Here is a 17,295-nt window from a genome sequence, read left to right on the forward strand (position 1 = left end):
GCCTCAGTTTTCCCATTTGTAAAATGGGGCTGAACTGCCTGCCTCTGAGAGTTGGTGTGAGGACCACTGAGGCAAGTGCTTAGGGCAAGACCTGGCAGCAGGAGGATTTCAGTAAACGCCAACTCTTAATTTATCATCTCTAATTAGATGCTAATTAAACATTCCACAAAACAACCATTACAGACATGTATATGACCATAAGAAAGAAGGATTCGTTATCCTGCAGGTGATCTGGGACATGATGTTTGGTGATAAAAAAGCCTATCCGATTCTATTCTGATAAGTATTTATGTTAGAAAAATACTCCAGAAAGGTATGCCCTAAACTGCTACATGGAGCTTCATCTATTTCTCATTTTCTCCCGTCTGAATTTTCTAACTATTCTACAGCAGATATATATTAATGGTGTGATATAAAAGAATGGGAAAATAAAATTGGGGTGATTTCTAGGTTTATTGCATAATGTTGAGATTTTGAGCCTTGGAATGTTGAGCCGGCCTTGGAGAAAGCCCAGTGAAAGCCCAGAAAAGAGAGTCTGCCCAAGGTCACACAGCAAGGTCATGGGGCAGCCAGGCCTGGGTCTTGCTTTTCAGAAACCCTGAGCCAGGCTCCTCTCTGCCGACTTGAGTCAGTTCAGTCCAGTCGCTCACTTGGGTCCGACTCTTTGCAACCCCATGGACTGCAGCACGCCAGGCCTCCCTGTCCATCACCAACTCCCAGAGTTTACTCACTCATGTCCATCAAGTCAGTGATGCCATCCAACCATCTCATCCTCTGTCATCCCCTTCTCCTCCTGCCTTCAATCTTTCCCAGCATCATGGTCTTTTCAAATGAGTCAGTTCTTTGCATCCGGTGGCCCAAGCATTGGAGTTTCAATGAATATTCAGGACTGATTTCCTTTAGGTTTGACTGGTTGGATATCCTTGCTGTCCAAGGGACTCTCAAGAGTCTTCTCCAACAGTGCAGTTCAAAAGCATTGATTCTTCGGCGCTCAAGCTTTCTTTATAGTCCAACTCTCACATCCATACGTGACTACTGAAAAAACTATAGCTTTGACTAGATGGACCTTTGTTGGCAAAGTAATCTCTCTGCTTTTTAATATGCTGTCTAGCTTGGTCATAATTTTTCTTCCAAGGAGCTGGTTCATTCTCCTGTAAGAGGAGGGAGGCTGGCCCCCTGGTAAACAGTCTGGCCCTGTGCCTTCCCTGGTGGCTCAAGAGGACACAGGTTCGATCCCTGATCCAGGAAAATCCCAAATACAACTAAACCTGTGTATGCCACAACTTCTGAGCCTGTGCTCTTGAGCCCGGGAACCGCAACTACTGAAGCCCATGTGCCTTGGGGCCCGTGATCTGCAGCAGGAGGGGCCCCCACAATAAGAAGCCATGCACCACAAGCTCAGAGCAGCCCCCGCTCAATGCCAACTAGAGAAAAGCCCATGCAGCAACAAAGACCCAGCACAGCCAGATTTAAAATAAATAATATTTTTTTCCCCCAAAAAAGAGGCTGGCTCTGGAGTCAGGCTGCAGAGCCTAGTGGCGCCATGAGCTACATGACCTGGGCAAGGCACTTAACTTTCAAAAGCATCAGTTTCCTCCTCTGTACGATAAGGCTCAGACACGCAGCAGTACCAAAGGGCTTTTGTAAAGAGTTAAAAACGATAAGGCGAGTAAAGAACTTTGTATCAAACAGTAGGTACTCTAGGCCTTATTATTACCATGACCAGTATTTGTGTTTGGAATCTAGCAGCGTCACAGAGGATCTTCTGCAGGACATGGAATGCTAACTCAACAGGCGCAGGATGGAAATTTCAACTTGGGCACTAGGGAGCCATGGCAGGTATTTGAGCAGGAGAGGAGCACAGGGCTGGCGGCCAGTGCCCACCTAGGGGGACCGTCTCTGCCAAGGGCCTCCATCACAGGCTCCACAACCATGGCAGTCCTCCCAGAGCTGCTCGGCCAAACCACAACAACTCCCACTGGGTACAGTCTTGCCGCCTCCAGCCATGCCCACTTCCTGGGTGCCAGCTGGGCTGGTGAACACCAAGTGATCAACAAGCTGGGGGGTGTGAAGACAGCCCACACAGCCTCGTGTGTGATGACCAGGAGGCCCAGAAGCCTGGAAGGGGCCACAGGGTGGCAGAGGAGGGCCCCTATATCACAGCCATGAGGACTGATGTCCACTGAAGCCTAGTCCTACTCTGCTGTGTGACCTCGGCAAAGTCCCTGTCCATCTCTGAGCTCGAATGTGCCCTTGTGCAAAGAAGATCCTGGCTGCTCCGTATGCTTAGGGGCTACCACACAGCTAACAGCAGTGGTCCTCTCCGTCTGCTTCAGGTGGGGACTCTCACTAACTCCTGGCAACCCCCAAAGTGGGTCCTTGGGCTATTTCTGTTTTTTAAGCTGACTTAATTACTCAGGTCAAAGTTACAACCTCTATATTTAACAATAACAGAGAACAGGACTTGCCTGGTGGTCCAGTGGCTAAGACTCCACGCTCCCAATGCAGGGAGCCCGAGTTCGATCCCTGGTTGGGGAATTAGATCTTGCATGTCACAGTGAAGACCCAGTGCAGCCAAATAAATAAATATTAAGAAAAAAATACTAGTGAAGGATTAAGTGTCCTGGGAGCAAAATCTGCAATTCTGTCCTCTTCCGTCTTTTAAGAGGTAAACGTTGTCGATCACTGTGGGGAGGAACCCCCCATACACACCTGCTTTCTGTGAGGTTACAGCCAAAGTCATATCCGAATGGAAACCACACGGGGCCTGTCCCCCACCCTCCCAGACACCCATCCTTTCATTCTTCCATTTCCACTTGCCTCCTTCCAGCCACGCACTGTCCGACTGCACCAGGGGATCTCAGTGGGGCTGATTTGGAGGGACCGAACAGCAGTGTCTGGACAGAGTCTGGGTTGTCACAACTAGGGCTCATCGGACGCATAGAGGCCAGAGGTGCTCCGATGCCCAGCCCCCACCACAAAGACTCGTCCAGCCCCAAACGCCAGTAAAGCCAGGCCCAAGAGGCCCTGATCACACGTATCCTGAAACTGGCTTGGGTCACCCCACACCAGGTCAGGGAGATCCTCCCGTGTCAGCATACGGAGTCTGTCATTCAGTAACCCTGCCTGAGCACCCACTGTGTGCCAGGCCCAGCTCTAGTCCAGGGCCACACCGGTTAACGACACAGGCGAAACCCCAGCACTCAGAGGCGGCTGCCATCCTCCCGGGAGGCAGACACAGCAGCGTGCAGGACCCCGAGAGGCCTCCCTCCTTTCAACAGCTCCAGCACATGCTGGGCAGGGACAGCTGACATTCATTAATTAGGCCAAAACCTTCCTGATGGACGTGTAGGCTGTTTTCACCTTAGACACAACATATCCCATCACAAAAGAATGAGCCTCCCTTGCCCGTGACCGAGAGGCACCCCAAGGCATCAGCAGGGTACCCTGGAAGGCTGCTAGTCCCACCCCAGAGGTGCAGAAGCAAAGTCTGCATCTTATCCAGCCCCCAGGCATCCTGGGGCTTCCCAGGTGGCGTGGGCAGTAAAGAACCCACCTGCTAATGCAGGAGATGTAAGAGATGTGGATTCGATCCCTGGGTCAGGAAGATCCCCTGGAAAGGAAACGGCAACCCACTCTAGTATTCTTGCCTGGGAAATCCCATGGACAGAGAAGCCTGGTGGCTATGGGGTCACAAAGAGTCAGACATGACTGAAGCGATGGAGCACACACACACGCAGGTATCCCCATGCATATTCAAACTTGAAAAGCATGGCTCCACACTAATTAGTCACCTAAAAGCAGTCAGCTGGCTTGGGAGCCACACATCCTGTTTCAGCAGAAAGTGCCCTCCAAAGACCCTCCCACCAGCGGTCTGTGATCCACCCCCCACCCCCAGCCCCACCCCCCCATGCATCTGCACCAACTTTGTATGGTCAGACGTTGCTGTTTTCCCGGAACTGATGAGTCTTCCCATTTTCCAGATGTGGAGACTGAGGCTACATGGCCAGAACCCTGGTGGGGCTGACAACTTCTAAGGCCTCCTCCCACCTCTGGCTTTTAGGATCTGGCCACATCCTGGATGTGTTCTGGGCCAGCTTCCTGCCCAAGCACTCTGGCTCTCAGGAAGCGAAGCTGCTCACCTGGAAAAAGACGAAGTCCTGCGAGAGGGAACTGGCTCTGGAGATGGGGTGGGAGTGTCTGTAAGCACCACGGGGGAGCTGCCAAGCCCCCATTCATGTCCAGTCATCCAGGACGAAGGACCAGCTGGATCCCGGGGTCAGCCTGCCCTTTAGTGCACAGGAGGTGACTCCAGGGCTCCGGGACAAGAGCAACGACGGGGGAGGGAAAAGAGCCAAAGAGTTGGGGACAGAGGGCACCCAGCCTTGCTCTCACTGGCTGCACACCTTAGCCTCAGTGTCCTCTCCTGAAAAATGGGCTCATGCCCCTCATTGCAGAGCTGCCAGGAGGACGTGCAGCCGCCACGTGGAGCCGTCTTGGGCGGGTGCCACACCGCTGCATTCAACTACCTACCTCCTCATCACCCTGCCCGTTTGACAGCTGAGGAGACTGAGGCTCAGAGAGGTGCCACCCTGCCTGTCCTTCACTGCATACTGAGCTGTGGCCATGGGAGCCTTGGACCTCACAAGGTGTCAGACTCGAAATCCTGCCTCTCTCGCCCTTGTGTGACCCCAGGCAAGCTGCTTCGCCTCTCTGAGCCTCAGCTTACAAAGCTGTGAAATGGGGATGCGATGCAGGGATCAGAGATAGGAAGCTGCTTTGCAAACTGCAGAATGTACCGGACGTTCCTGCCCCACCCCGGGCTCCATGCTGTCCTCTCCAGGAACACCTGTCACCCGTAGGCAACTCTCTTCTCTCCTATGCTCTCGATAAGACACGGGCGAGCCCAGGCAAAGCTGGCAATCCCCCTGGGCGGGAAAGCCACTTGCTCACAGTCACACAGATGGTGAGCAGTGGTGAGCAGGGCCAGGGAGCAAGTTGCAGGCGGGGTGAGGGGTCAGGGGGTGTCCGACCTGAGTGTGGAGCGCAGGTAGTGGCCAGGCTGGGGCTGCAGGTGTCCAGAGCCGTGGCCACCAGGAGCAGGCACACCCCAACCAGCTGAGGTCTTTCCTCCTGGCTCTCAGCGCTGAAGCCCCTTTGAAGGGCCGGTCATTCCCAGGATGTCCCCAACTGTCCCCAAACATTCCTCCTCCTCCTCCAGGGCCCAGCCTGGTCACCAGCCCGGGGATTGGCAGCGGACGCTACCTGTCTGGGACGGCACGGTTTCTCTCTGCGGCCAGAGCTCAGGTCTTCCCGGCTATTTGGTCTCCCTACGGCTGGTCTTGGCCCGTCCTCTGGAATCTTCCCTCCTCACCTGTGGCTGGTGGGTGGAGCTGCCACAGAAACTGGGACCACGTCACCCCCTTGTCTAAACTCTTCTGTGAGCCTCAGCCCCAGCTGGCTGCTCCAGCTCCTCCCCACAGTTTATAACAGTGACATCCAGTACAAGTTCAAGGTCAGCCACACGTGGAAGTCAATTTTCCAGCAGCCACACATTAGAAAAGTAAAAAGAAAAAGGTGACCTTACACTTCATAACAGGTTTCCATTTCACCTAGTGTATCCGAAAATATTATTATTAGTTAACAATATTATTTCTATATTATTTATCTTCTATTTATAATAGAAATAACATTTCTATTAATATAGAAAATGATTAATGAGACAATTGACTTCCTCCTTTTCCTTAGTACTAATTCTCTGATATCAGGGCATATCATTAGTGCATCTCAATTTGGATGATAAACTGTCAGGAGAAACACCCAATCTGCAACTAAAGGTCATCAGAGTTATAGCTGGAAAAATTTACATCCATGCCCCCAAAGAGTTCTACACACATTTATAAAGTTTCCCAAGACATGGAATGGAGTACCTGTTTTCAAATCTACATTTCAATTATATCAATATAAAAAATTCAGTGCCTCAGCTGCACTAGCCACGTTTCCAGGGCTCCACGGCCAGACGTGGCTTGTGGCCCCCGGAGCGGACACACAAGTTCAGTCCTTCAGTATCTGGTCCCATCACCCGCTCACGCCTCCTTTCCCGGCCTGTCCTGGACACGAGTGGAATCTCCACGCGTGCCCTGAGTTCCCAGCTGCGTGATTCATCCGAGTCCTTCCCCAGCATCTCCCACTTTCTGCCAGTTCCCACTCCTTCCTCCTAGATACAGCTCCAGGTTCCGTCCTCTAGGAAGCCTTCTCTGACATCCCCCACATGAGCTCACATTCCTGGTCCTTCTGCTCACTCCCCTTATTATCATGTCACATGGCATAAGCGTTGTCCACTTCTAGGTTCCCCGACCTCAGTGCTTTCGACATCTGGAGGGCTTGTTGTGGGCTGTCCTATGCCTTTTAGCAGCATCCCTGGTCTCAACTTCCTAAACGTCAGTAGTGTCCCCTCCCCAGTGGTGATGCCAAAAATATCTCCAAGTGTCCCCTGGGAACACAATCGCTCCTGGCCAGGAACCAAGGCCTGTACACAGAAGGCACCCAAACATGCGCCTAAAAAGAAGAGGCTTACCAAGCATACCGTACCATGAAGCTTGCCTCCTCCAGGAAGCCTTCCAAGCATACTGCACCATGAAACTTGCCTCCTCCAGGAAGCCTTCCAAGCATACTGCACCATGAAGCTTGCCTCCTCCAGGAAGGCTTCCAAGCATACTGCACCATGAAGCTTGCCTCTTCCAGGAAGGCTTCCAAGCATACTGCACCATGAAGCTTGCCTCTTCCAGGAAGGCTTCCAAGCATACTGCACCATGAAGCTTGCCTCTTCCAGGAAGGCTTCCAAGCATACTGCACCATGAGGCTTGCCTCCTCCAGGAAGCCTTCCAAGCATACTGCACCATGAAGCTTGCCTCCTCCAGGAAGCCTTCCAAGCCTACTGCACCATGAAGCTTGCCTCTTCCAGGAAGGCTTCCAAGCATACTGCACCATGAAGCTTGCCTCTTCCAGGAAGGCTTCCAAGCATACTGCACCATGAAGCTTGCCTCCTCCAGGAAGCCTTCCAAGCATACTGCACCATGAAGCTTGCCTCCTCCAGGAAGCCTTCCAAGCCTACTGCACCATGAAGCCTGCCTCTTCCAGGAAGCCTTCCAAGCATACTGCACCATGAAGCTTGCCTCTTCCAGGAAGCCTTCCTTGATGCCTCCAGTCCAGGTAGTGTTCTCATGGGCTCCCACAGCCCCCTGTACTCACCTCAGTGCAACTTCCTCCAAGGGTAGGAACTGCATCTTGTCCACCACCTTACTTTCAATCCCTAGCTTGGCAATTGGTACAAAGTATATGCCTAACAGATATTTATAGAACTGGCCTGAGAAACAGGGATAACTTAGGTTGAAAAGTCCCCACAGGGCTAGTTTTTGCCTGTTTTAGTTCAGGGCTCTTTCACTCCTACAGAGGTGCTAATAACCATCCCTGCTCCATTTATACACGAAGCACCAGGCTAAATCTCTGCAGAGTTGAGAGGGAAACTGAGGTTCAGGCAGGTGACGGCTTGACCTGTGTTCAAGTCAATGCCTTGGAGGTTCTAAACTTCTGGTTCCTCCTCCTACTGATCAAAAAAAGTCACACAAGGAAGAACATATTTGCAATACATATGGCAAACAAGATATCTGTATTCAGAATATGCAAAGAGCTCTGGGAAATCAGCAAGAACAGGACAGGCCCCCCATTAGGAGGGGCAAATCTGAAGAGATACTTCATTTAAGACGTTCTCTAAATAGTCAATAAGCATTTGAAAAGGTGCACCACCTCAGCAGGAAAATAAATGCAAAATAGAAATACAACGTGGGGCCATATACATCTGAACGGTTCAAATGAAAAAAGAGGATAACACCAAGTGTTAGCAAGGATGTGATGCAATCAGAAAGTCCATGTTCCATGGGTGGGAGAGGGACCTGGCACAATCTCTCTGGAAAAATTCTCTGGCCTAAGAGACAAGCTGAATGTGCACCTTCTCTGGCTGTTGCTGCTGTGGTGCTCTAAGTTGTGTCCGAGTCTTTTGTGATCTCATGACTGAAGCCCGCCGGGCTCCTCTCTGTCCATGGGATTTCCCGGGCAAGAATACTGGCGTGGGTTGCTGTTTTCTTCTCCAGGCATCTTCCTGACCCAGGGATCAAACCCGCATTTCCTGCATTGCCAGCCTCATTCTCTACTGCTGAGCCACCAGGGAAGCTCTGTACCTTCTCTCTGACGCAGCAATTCCACTGTTAAGTATTTATCATCAGAAATGCATCTAACTTCTTTCCCCAAAGGATACATATTGACCTGCTCCCTGCAGCACTATTTGTAACCACCCCCAACCAGAAACTACTCCAATGCTCATAAACAAGAGGATGGATAAACAAGTAAATACAATAAATCTATTCATACTGGACAGCCAGGAGAGAGAACAAGCCGAAACTTCACATAATATGGGTGACTCTCTCAAGGCAGCATGCCTCCAAAAGCCAATACAGAAGAGAATATATGTTTGTGTGCATGTAAAGCACTTTATATGTATATAAAGTACAAAGACAGGCGAAATTAATCTCTGGTAGGAGATTCTGGGACAGCAAGCACTCTTTGCAAGGAGGCATGCCGGAGGGGGACACAGGTATCTTGGGGTGGGGGTGGGGGGTGCTGGGCACGTGCTTTTCTTGATCTGGGTACTGTCACACACACGAGCACAATTATCTTTTGAAAATTCATTAAGCAGTCTATTTACGATGTGTGCACCTTTCCATAGGTCTGATTGATTCCAATAAAAACAAGTCTTAGAGAATCACACTTTGCCAAACGCCACTGGGCACCCTCCCACCACACACCTTTCCCGCAGTCCCAGAGGCACACACAGGACTCCATGCATTCATTCAACCACCGCTGGCTGCCGGGCGCTCTCCCGGGGCCAGGCTCAGTGCCAGGTGCTGGGACATCAAAGTGGATTGAGCCTTGGCACCCAATTGTGCCAATCCCACCCCAGTGCCTGGCATACATACCTGCCCCCGCTGCACAAACCCACATGCCAGAAATGAGCCGCCACGGCTTGGGTGGCTTCTGATCAGAGGCCAAGGAGGTGATGTCGGCCTGTTTTCTACTCTCTCTCCTGGACTTGGTGCAAGAAAGTTTGAGACTTGAATTTTCCTTATGCTGGGCCAATCCCAGGCACTCTGGCAGAAGCAGCAGGGGTTTCATACTTTGCTACTTGTCTGCCACTGTCTCCTCCACTTCGCTCACCAGGCTTTCCTCTGCTCCCCGCAGGCTGGTGACTTCTGGGCTGTCGTCTCCAGGCCTAATCTCTCTCCCTGACACCAGACTTGGCCGTCAACTGTGTCCACGTCACCTCTGCTTGCGTCGAGCTGGGACCTCAAATTTAACGCGTCCAAAGCTCATCTCTTGGTTTCTCCCCCTAACTCACCCCACTCCAGTTGTGAGCAGCTCAAGACACTCGGGCCAAAAGCCTCGGAGGTAGCCGGAACCTCCGACTCCTCTCTGTCTCTCCCACCCCACCCCAACCCAACCCGGCAGCCCAACCTGCCAACTGTGCCTTCGAAACAGAAGCGGGCGATGATTTCTTGGATCTGACACCAAAGGCATAGGTAATAAAAGAAAAAAAAGAAAACTGGACTTCATGAAAATTAAAATATTTTGTGCTTCACAAGACACTATCCACAGAGTAATGAGGCAAGCCATAGAATGGGAAAATATATGTGCAAATCACAGAGCTGAAAAGGGGTTCTTATCCAGAATCTACAGGGAACCCCTAAAACTCACCGACTGGCTAAAAAAAGGCCAAAGAATCTGAGAGCACACTCATCCAAAGAAGACAGACAAATGGTCAACAAGTACGTGAAAACATGCTCAACATCAGAAATCATCAGGCAAACGCGTATCAAAAATACAATGAGTTGCCACCGTACACCGATTAGGATGGCTGGTGTAAAACCAAACCAAATCAACAACCCCCCACACAAACAAAACCCCAGAAAAACAGAAAATAACAAGTGTTGGCCAGGATGTCAAAAAACGAATCTGTGACTACTTGCTGGGGATGTAAAATGGTACAGGCACTGTGAAAAAACTGTACGGAGGCTCGGAAAAAAATTAAAAATAAAGAATCAGCATATGGCCCACACTGATTCCACGTCCCAGAAGACCCAGAAGAACTGAACACAGGGTCTCAAAGAGGTATTTTTACATCTACGTTCACAGCAGTATTACTCACAATAGCTGAAGTGTGGAAGCCACCCAAGGGTTCATGGATAGAGGTGCACAATGTGGGGTATTTACACAACGGAATGTCACTCAGCATTAACAAGGAAGATGATCCTGATACATATTACAACATGGATGAGCCTGGAAGGCATTATGCTAAGTGAAATCAGCCAGTCACAAAAAGACAAATACTGTAGGACAACATTTACATGAGGTATTCAGAGTCATCAAAATCATAAAGACAGAAACTGTAATTGTGGTTGCCAGAGACTACGGCAGGGAGGACGGGGATCAGGGTTTGATGGGTCCTGCAGTCTTTAAGAACAATTTTTTTCTAGTCCCAGCCTTAACACAGAGCTTGGCATTGCCCCAGGCATTCATATTTTTTGAGCTCTCTCTGCAGATCACTAAGTTTCCCCTGGTATCAGGGAGCCATGAACACATGGGCTTTGCAAAAAGATAGAGCTGAGTTTGAATTCTCCACCTGTCAGCTTTGTGACCTTAGGAGAGTCACTTAACCGCTCTGAGCCTCATTTCCTTGCCAGTGAAAGAGGAGAGCAGATAAATACACATAAAGGCCTTCATGCCATATTGGAGCAGGTTGAAGCCTCCATTAACGGCAGCGGCTGCTTCCACCTTCTCCTCCAGGACATAAACCCTGCCTTCCCTTTTCCTTTCTGCCCCACCACTGGTCCACTGGTGCTGTGGGCGTCTGTCTGCTGGGATGCGTGCATTCCCCACCCCTGTAACTGGGACGGGCTGACCCCGTGCCCGAGACCAGTGGCTGAGGTCTGGTTAACGAAAGGGCACAGACACTCATGGACGGGCACGAGACTCAAGGTGGGTGAGCAGGAAGCAATCCTAGAGCTTGCGAGAAGAATCAGAGAACCCGTTCTCTTAGAGCTAAATGAGCAGGACGAATGACTGGAGACGTCAAAGGGGAGAGCAGGTCTGAGAATGAAGCCACCACAGGAAAAAAAGCCCATCTGTGAAACAGAGAACGAACGACATCGTGTCGGGCTTCCACGGTGGCTCAGCAGTAAAGAATCCACCTGCCAGGACAGGAGAGACAGCTTCGATCCCTGCTCCGGGAAGATCCCCCATGTCATGGAACAACTCAGCCTGTGAGTCACAGCTACTGAGCCTGTGCTCTAGAGCCCAGGAGCCGCAACTGCTGAGCCCGCGTGCTGCAACTGCTGAGGTCCACGCACCAAGAGCCTGTGCTCTGCAATGAGAGAAGCCCACACACCAGAGAGAGCAGCCTCCACTCGCTGCCCCTGGAGAAAAGACCACGCAGCAACCAAGACCCGGCATGGCCAAAGGTAAATAAATAAATAAAATTTTAAAAAGAGAGAGAGAGACAGTGTCCTACGAGGGTGAAGCACCCAAACGCAGTCACACTCGAAGGCAATCTACTTTCAGACTTAACTGTTTATCTAAGCCAATCAATCCCCCTTTTCTTCCCCCGACCTTTAACTATTTTAAACCAGGATTCAACCACTCACAAACAACTGATGCAGACACATCAGAGGCCCTTTGGGACCTTGGCATACTCACCATTCACGTGGTCTTCTCACAGACCCCAGCATGATTTTTTTTTAATTGTTTTGATAAAACTAAGCAAAATTGATTCCCAAAGTCTCATGGGAAAACTCACAGCGACAGCTGGAGCCAGCTAAGCACTCTCACTTCTGCCCTCAAGAGTGTGTGGATGGGAGTTTTCCTCACGGAAAGCTAACCCGGAGACTGTCCTTACCCAAAGGTCAGAAGGCTGTTCCGATACTTTACGCTTAGAAAAGTCCTTGACGAGCTTCCCCCTGCCCCTTAATTGTAGTTTATGGTTTTTCTGATTGCATGTCTTCGCTGTGCAAGTTTTGCCGTGGCTGAGAGCCAGTGAGGCAGAAAGGCTTGACCAGGAACAAAGCGAGCAGGTCACGAACACTTCCTGATGTAAGTTCCCAGGTAAGAGGAGTCTTTTGCAGGTGATCTTTGGGGTATGAGTGGGGGGATGGGTGAGGTTTGTTCTTTTATTTCTGGCTGTGCTGGGTCTTCCATCGCGGTGCCCAGGCTTCTCATGGCAGGGGCTTCTCTTGTTGCAGAGGATGGGCTCCAGGGTGCATGGGCTTCAGTACTGGCACGTGGGCTCAGCAGTCGTGGCTCACAGGCTTAGGTGCTTCGAGGCGTGTGGAATCCTCCCAGACCAGGGATCGAACCCGTGTCCCCTGCATTGGCAGGCAGATTCTTAACCATGGGACCACCAGGGAAATCCCTGGGTGGGGGTTTTAAGAGAACCATTTGCAGGCAGCACATCCCCAGGAATCTCGTTTTACCCGGGACATCAACCTGCCCACCTGCTTCCCTCGTGGACACACACAGTCCAGGACTGGGAGACCCTCCCTCTTGCTTGCTCCCGAAGCAGACAGAAGAGGAAGACTTTTAAAGAGCTCCAAGAGCTGCTAAGAACAAGAACACTTTAAAAATCAGAGGGAGGAACCCATGAGGAGAACCGTCTCCTCACGGTTCACTGACTTCTGGGGGCTAGATTCAGAGGGAGTGAATAGCCTTTCTTTAAAGAAAAATGGTTTGGGGCGCTGAAGGGGCCTGGGACTCTGTCGGAAGTATTTGCATCTGCAGACTTGCCCAGACAATACCAGAAACAGACTCAGGGAGCATGCTGCTGTGAGAAGAGTCCCTGAATGTCTGTGAGCCTCAGTTTCCTTATCTGTAAAATGGGTAAACAACAGAATCCAGATTGCTATGAATTAGCACTTCTATGCATCAGGCACCACATAAACGCACGTGTTAATCCTGCCAGGAACCCAAGAGACAGTCACTAAGAGGATGCCCATTTCACAGGGATGGAAACTGAAAACCAGAGAAGAGAAGGGGCTGGCCCAAGGTCACATCGCTTGTGCCCAAGTTAACTCAAGTGCGTCTGACCTGTAATTGGGTGAGCTAAATCCCGCAATAAATCTCCTCTTAAAAGAACATTGCCCAACCCAGTCTATCTAGATAAACCAGCGATCCTTTCCTTTTTTATGTTAATAAAAATCAAGGTATACTGTGAAGATTCTAAAGTCAGAGTGAGATAGTACCTATAAAAACAACAAAAAAAATACATCTAGGTATATACTGGGTTGGACAAAAAATTCATTTGCAGAACCATGTGGGGGTGGATGGAAATGACAATGGTAATAAAAGTAAGAGCAGTAACTGTAATAACAGCAAGCATATGTATACTGCTTACTCCATGCCTGGGCACTGTTCTAGGCACCTTACAAGTATTAGTTCATTTAATCCTCACAGCTAATCTACGAAAACAGTGCTGTTATTATCCCATTTGACAGACGAGGAAGCCGAAGCACAGAGAGGTAAAGGCCTTGCCTCAGAACTCTCGGCAGGTACGTGGTGGAGCAGAATCTTGAACCTACATTGCTAGACACATTTTATTTTTCTGGGCTCCAAAATCACTGCAGACGGTGACTGTGGCCATGAAATTAAAAAGATGATTGGTCCTTGTTAGAAAAGCTATGACAAACCTAAACAGCGTATTAAAAAGCAGAGACATCGCTTTGCCCACAGAGGTCTGTCTAGCCAAATCAGCAGCTGGGAACGTGTGAGCAATGCAAACTCTTGGGCCCCTTCCAGACCTGCTGGGTGGGGGTTCTGGGCGTGGTGTGCAGCCAGCTGTGGAGGAAGAGCCCTCGGTGGTTGGGGGGTGCTGCTGCTTGCTCAAAGGTGCTGTGTTCCCACCAACCTTCTCAGGAAGGGAGGGGAGGCAGGAGCGGGGCAGGGGCGGATCCCCAGACACTGGAGTCTCGTGCAAGGAGAGCCCCTTCCCTCCTTGGCAGAGCTGCGTCTTTCCCTTCTGGTTTCCCCAGAGAACCCACAGAATGCCTGTGATTACAACAAAATCCTCTGTGCGACCCAAGGGCAGAGCGGGTGACACGTGAGCGGAGGACCGAGGTTCCCAAGGCTGCGGCAGCTGCAGCCCCAGGCTGAAAGCAAGCCCACCGTCTGCCCGCTGGGAGGTCAGTGACTCAGACTCCATAGCCCTGACCCCTTCTGCAAACCTCGGGGCTGTGTGTCATTCCCTGGAGGGTCCAGGGCCCCCAGCAGGTGGCCAAGGTGGCCTCAAAGTGAGTCTCCCACCTCCTCAGGGATGGTTTTCACGTGACCCTGACCCAAGGCCACCAGGAACACCCACCCGCGCTGTCCGGTTGCCAAGGGTGGGGGCCCCCGGATGCGGCTCTGGGTTCCAAGTCCGTGGGCACGCTCTTGAGCAAATTGCAAATCACCTCTGCTCTCTGGACCTAGGTTTCCCCGTGGGCGGAAGGAAGAGGCTGGACTGTCTCTGATTTGGCCCTTCACCCCCAAACTCTCACATGCCCTACTGGCCTACTGTGTGCTGGAGGGGAGCCGGGGACACACCATGTGGTGCCTGCCCAGGGGGCACCACCCACGGACATGCACCTCTGCTTGGGAGCCAGGGTAACAAAACCCTCGCTGCCCCAGGGGACGGAGCCCCAGCCCAAATCAAACCCACAGAGGCAATCCGCCCTCGGGCCGTCAACCCAAGCTTCCTCTTCCTCCCTGAAGCCCTGGGTCAGCTGGGCGGGGCGAGGGGGGCCCCTCCTGGGGTTGGGGGGCCGACTGTGAACCCTGGACAGCAGCCTCGGCCGCCCTCCCGACCTCCCTGGTGCCCCCTCTCTTCACCCAGCCAACATGGCTCACCCCAAGGCTCCTGCACCTCCACGGGGCACGCGTGGCTGGTCCCCGGGGGGTTCTGATGGGCCTTGAGGGAGGATGTCACTCGCGGCCGAAGGAAGTGGGACAGAGGAGAGCGAGGAAGAGCACATCGGGGTGTGTGCATGGGGGAGGGGAAGGGGAAGTAGCCCAGTAGCCCAGGTCGGGAGGGAGAGGACAGACAGACGGACAGGGACGGGGGTCGGGGGGATGCGGAGAGACAGAGATGGGCCAGAGATGGAGGGCGAGAGAGGGACGAGGGGAGACACAGTCAGGGGAGAGACCAAAACCAAGAGGGAGACAGGGATGGAAAAGAGAGGCAGGGCACAGCAGAAATAGAGACCCCGGCAGAAATAGAGACCCCGGCAGACAGCGGCCGGTGGGGAGTGAGAGCTGTGGGGAGCTGCCTGGAACAGGAAGCTTGGCTCCCCAGCGGCCACCGACCAGGGACACACACCCCACACCACCAGAGCTAACGGGGTTCTTCTCCGCCCCCACCCTCGGCCCCGGCTCCTGGGACTTCAGGGAAAGAGCAGATGGGGGGGGGGGGGGAAGGCTGCTGCGGGTCTGGCCCCCTCCCAGCTTCCCCCTACTCTTGCCCCGGGGCTCCCCTCCAAATTCTGACCTGCCGAGGGCCACCCTGGTGACAACAGCTACACCCCAAACCCCCTTTGGTGCCGTCTACCCGATACTCTGGTTAAATGAATTCAGTATCGTTAAAAACATTTTCAAAGGAAACTCTGCCCCCTCACACCTTCAGTTAACAACACACCCTAATTAAAAAGTGACTGCAAAGAAGACACGGGAAGGAAGCGATCCTTCTGCTTCTTGGCTGAGGCTGCCACCAGCCCAAGGACCACCCCACACAGCCCACCCCCAGGAGCCCAGCGGGGGGTCTGCTCTTTGCTCATCCATAGGACTCCCTGGAGACAAGCACTGAGTTAGCACCCACAGCAGACCCTGTCCAGGAAGCCATGAGAAGGTAGAGGGGAACTTGGAGAGGAAAACTTTTTCCTTCGCCAGGGTAAATCCAGGTTTTCTGACACAGCCAATTTTTAACATTCTCTCATCCCCAACATACACACACAGACAGAAAAAAATCTGTGTTGTGAGCTGTACCAAACCAACAACGCCAGTTTCGTGCCTGTGGTTCCCTTCCCCTAGAAAACCTTTCCTGCCCTCCTCAACTCAGCTAACTCCTATTGGTACAATTTGTACCCCCTCCTCCAGGAAGCCTTCCTTGACTGCCTCCCAAGCCCATGTCAGGTTCCTCCGGGTGCTTAGCAGCCTGAGTGGCCTCTCAGGCTCACTGCCTCCTCCACTGGAAGGCACAGGACTGGGCATTCCCCACGTCCCCTCGACATTAGTGGTCAGCAAGGCCCCCAACTCCCAGCACCAGCTGCATGGATTATTTGTTGACTCAAGGGGAGAACAGACAAAGAAGTGAAGGTATCCGAGTGCCCTCGGATGGGTTGAAATCAAAACAAAACCTCTGTGCTCCCTGAAGACTTTCCAGGCAGAAGCTCTGATGTAACAAGAATGTACTCACCTGGCACCACTTGGCCTCACCCACTTCCTGGCCCCCTAGACTCTGCATCTGTGACCCAGCCAATCCGAGCCTCAGTCTGTCTCACCCATAAAATGGATACAATACCGAATTACCCCTAAAGAGCTAAGTACCCAGGAGGCCCTCAAATGTTAACAGCAATCCTTTTTATGATAGTCTTATATTCACCAAATCACAAAACACTATTACTTGAGTAATATGAGTAGATGGAGGTAGTCAGACTACCCATAAAGGGCCCAATAGTTGTTATTTTCAGGACTTCCCTGGTAGTCCAGTGGTTAAGACTTCACCTTTCAATGCAGGGGCTGTGAGTTCAATCCCTGGTCAGGGAGCTAAGACCCCTCCATGCTTCCTGCCAAGAAACCACAACATAAACAACAGAAGCAACACTGTAACAAATTCAATAGACTTCCTAAAAAAAGCACTAGTGATTTTTTTAAAAAACTATTTTCAGGTCTGGAGAAGGCCTTGGTGCCCCACTCCAGTACTCTTGCCTGGAAAATCCCATGGATGAAGGAGCCCGGTAGGCTGCAGTCCATGGGGTCGCTAAGAATCCCACACGACTGAACGACTTCACTTTCACTTTTCACTTTCACGCACTGGAGAAGGAAATGGCAACCCACTCCAGTGTTCTTGCCTGGAGAATCCCAGGGACGGGGGAGCCTGGTGGGCTGCTGTCTATGGGGTCGCACAGAGTCGGACACGACTGAAGTGACTCGGCAGCAGCAGCAGCA

General features: G+C 51.8%; 1 protein-coding gene and 1 long non-coding RNA gene across 7 annotated transcripts in view; one reads left to right on the plus strand and one right to left on the minus strand.

The window, feature by feature from the left end:
• TPST2 (tyrosylprotein sulfotransferase 2) overlaps positions 1–17,295 on the minus strand; it is a 54,447-nt gene that overhangs the window by 29,048 nt on the left and 8,104 nt on the right. The window contains exon 2 of one of the 6 annotated variants that reach the window (XM_059876129.1): positions 5,266–5,393. The exons of 3 other annotated variants lie outside the window; for them this stretch is intronic. Coding sequence is in view for 1 of the 3 variants with exons in the window: in XM_059876126.1 (XP_059732109.1) it covers positions 11,806–11,837 (32 nt within the window). In the remaining 2 variants the exon portion in view is untranslated. Of the gene's footprint in view, positions 1–5,265; positions 5,394–11,805; positions 11,977–12,004; positions 12,471–17,295 lie in introns of those variants that run through there. 2 more of the 6 variants (XM_059876128.1, XM_059876126.1) reach the window with 2 other exon arrangements.
• On the plus strand, positions 12,929–16,249 carry LOC132342639 (uncharacterized). The gene is made up of 2 exons (XR_009491104.1): positions 12,929–13,198; positions 13,555–16,249. It is a non-coding gene; the product is annotated as an uncharacterized lncRNA (long non-coding RNA).

This window comes from Bos taurus, chromosome 17, assembly GCF_002263795.3.
Source record: "Bos taurus isolate L1 Dominette 01449 registration number 42190680 breed Hereford chromosome 17, ARS-UCD2.0, whole genome shotgun sequence".
NCBI lineage: Eukaryota > Metazoa > Chordata > Mammalia > Artiodactyla > Bovidae > Bos > Bos taurus.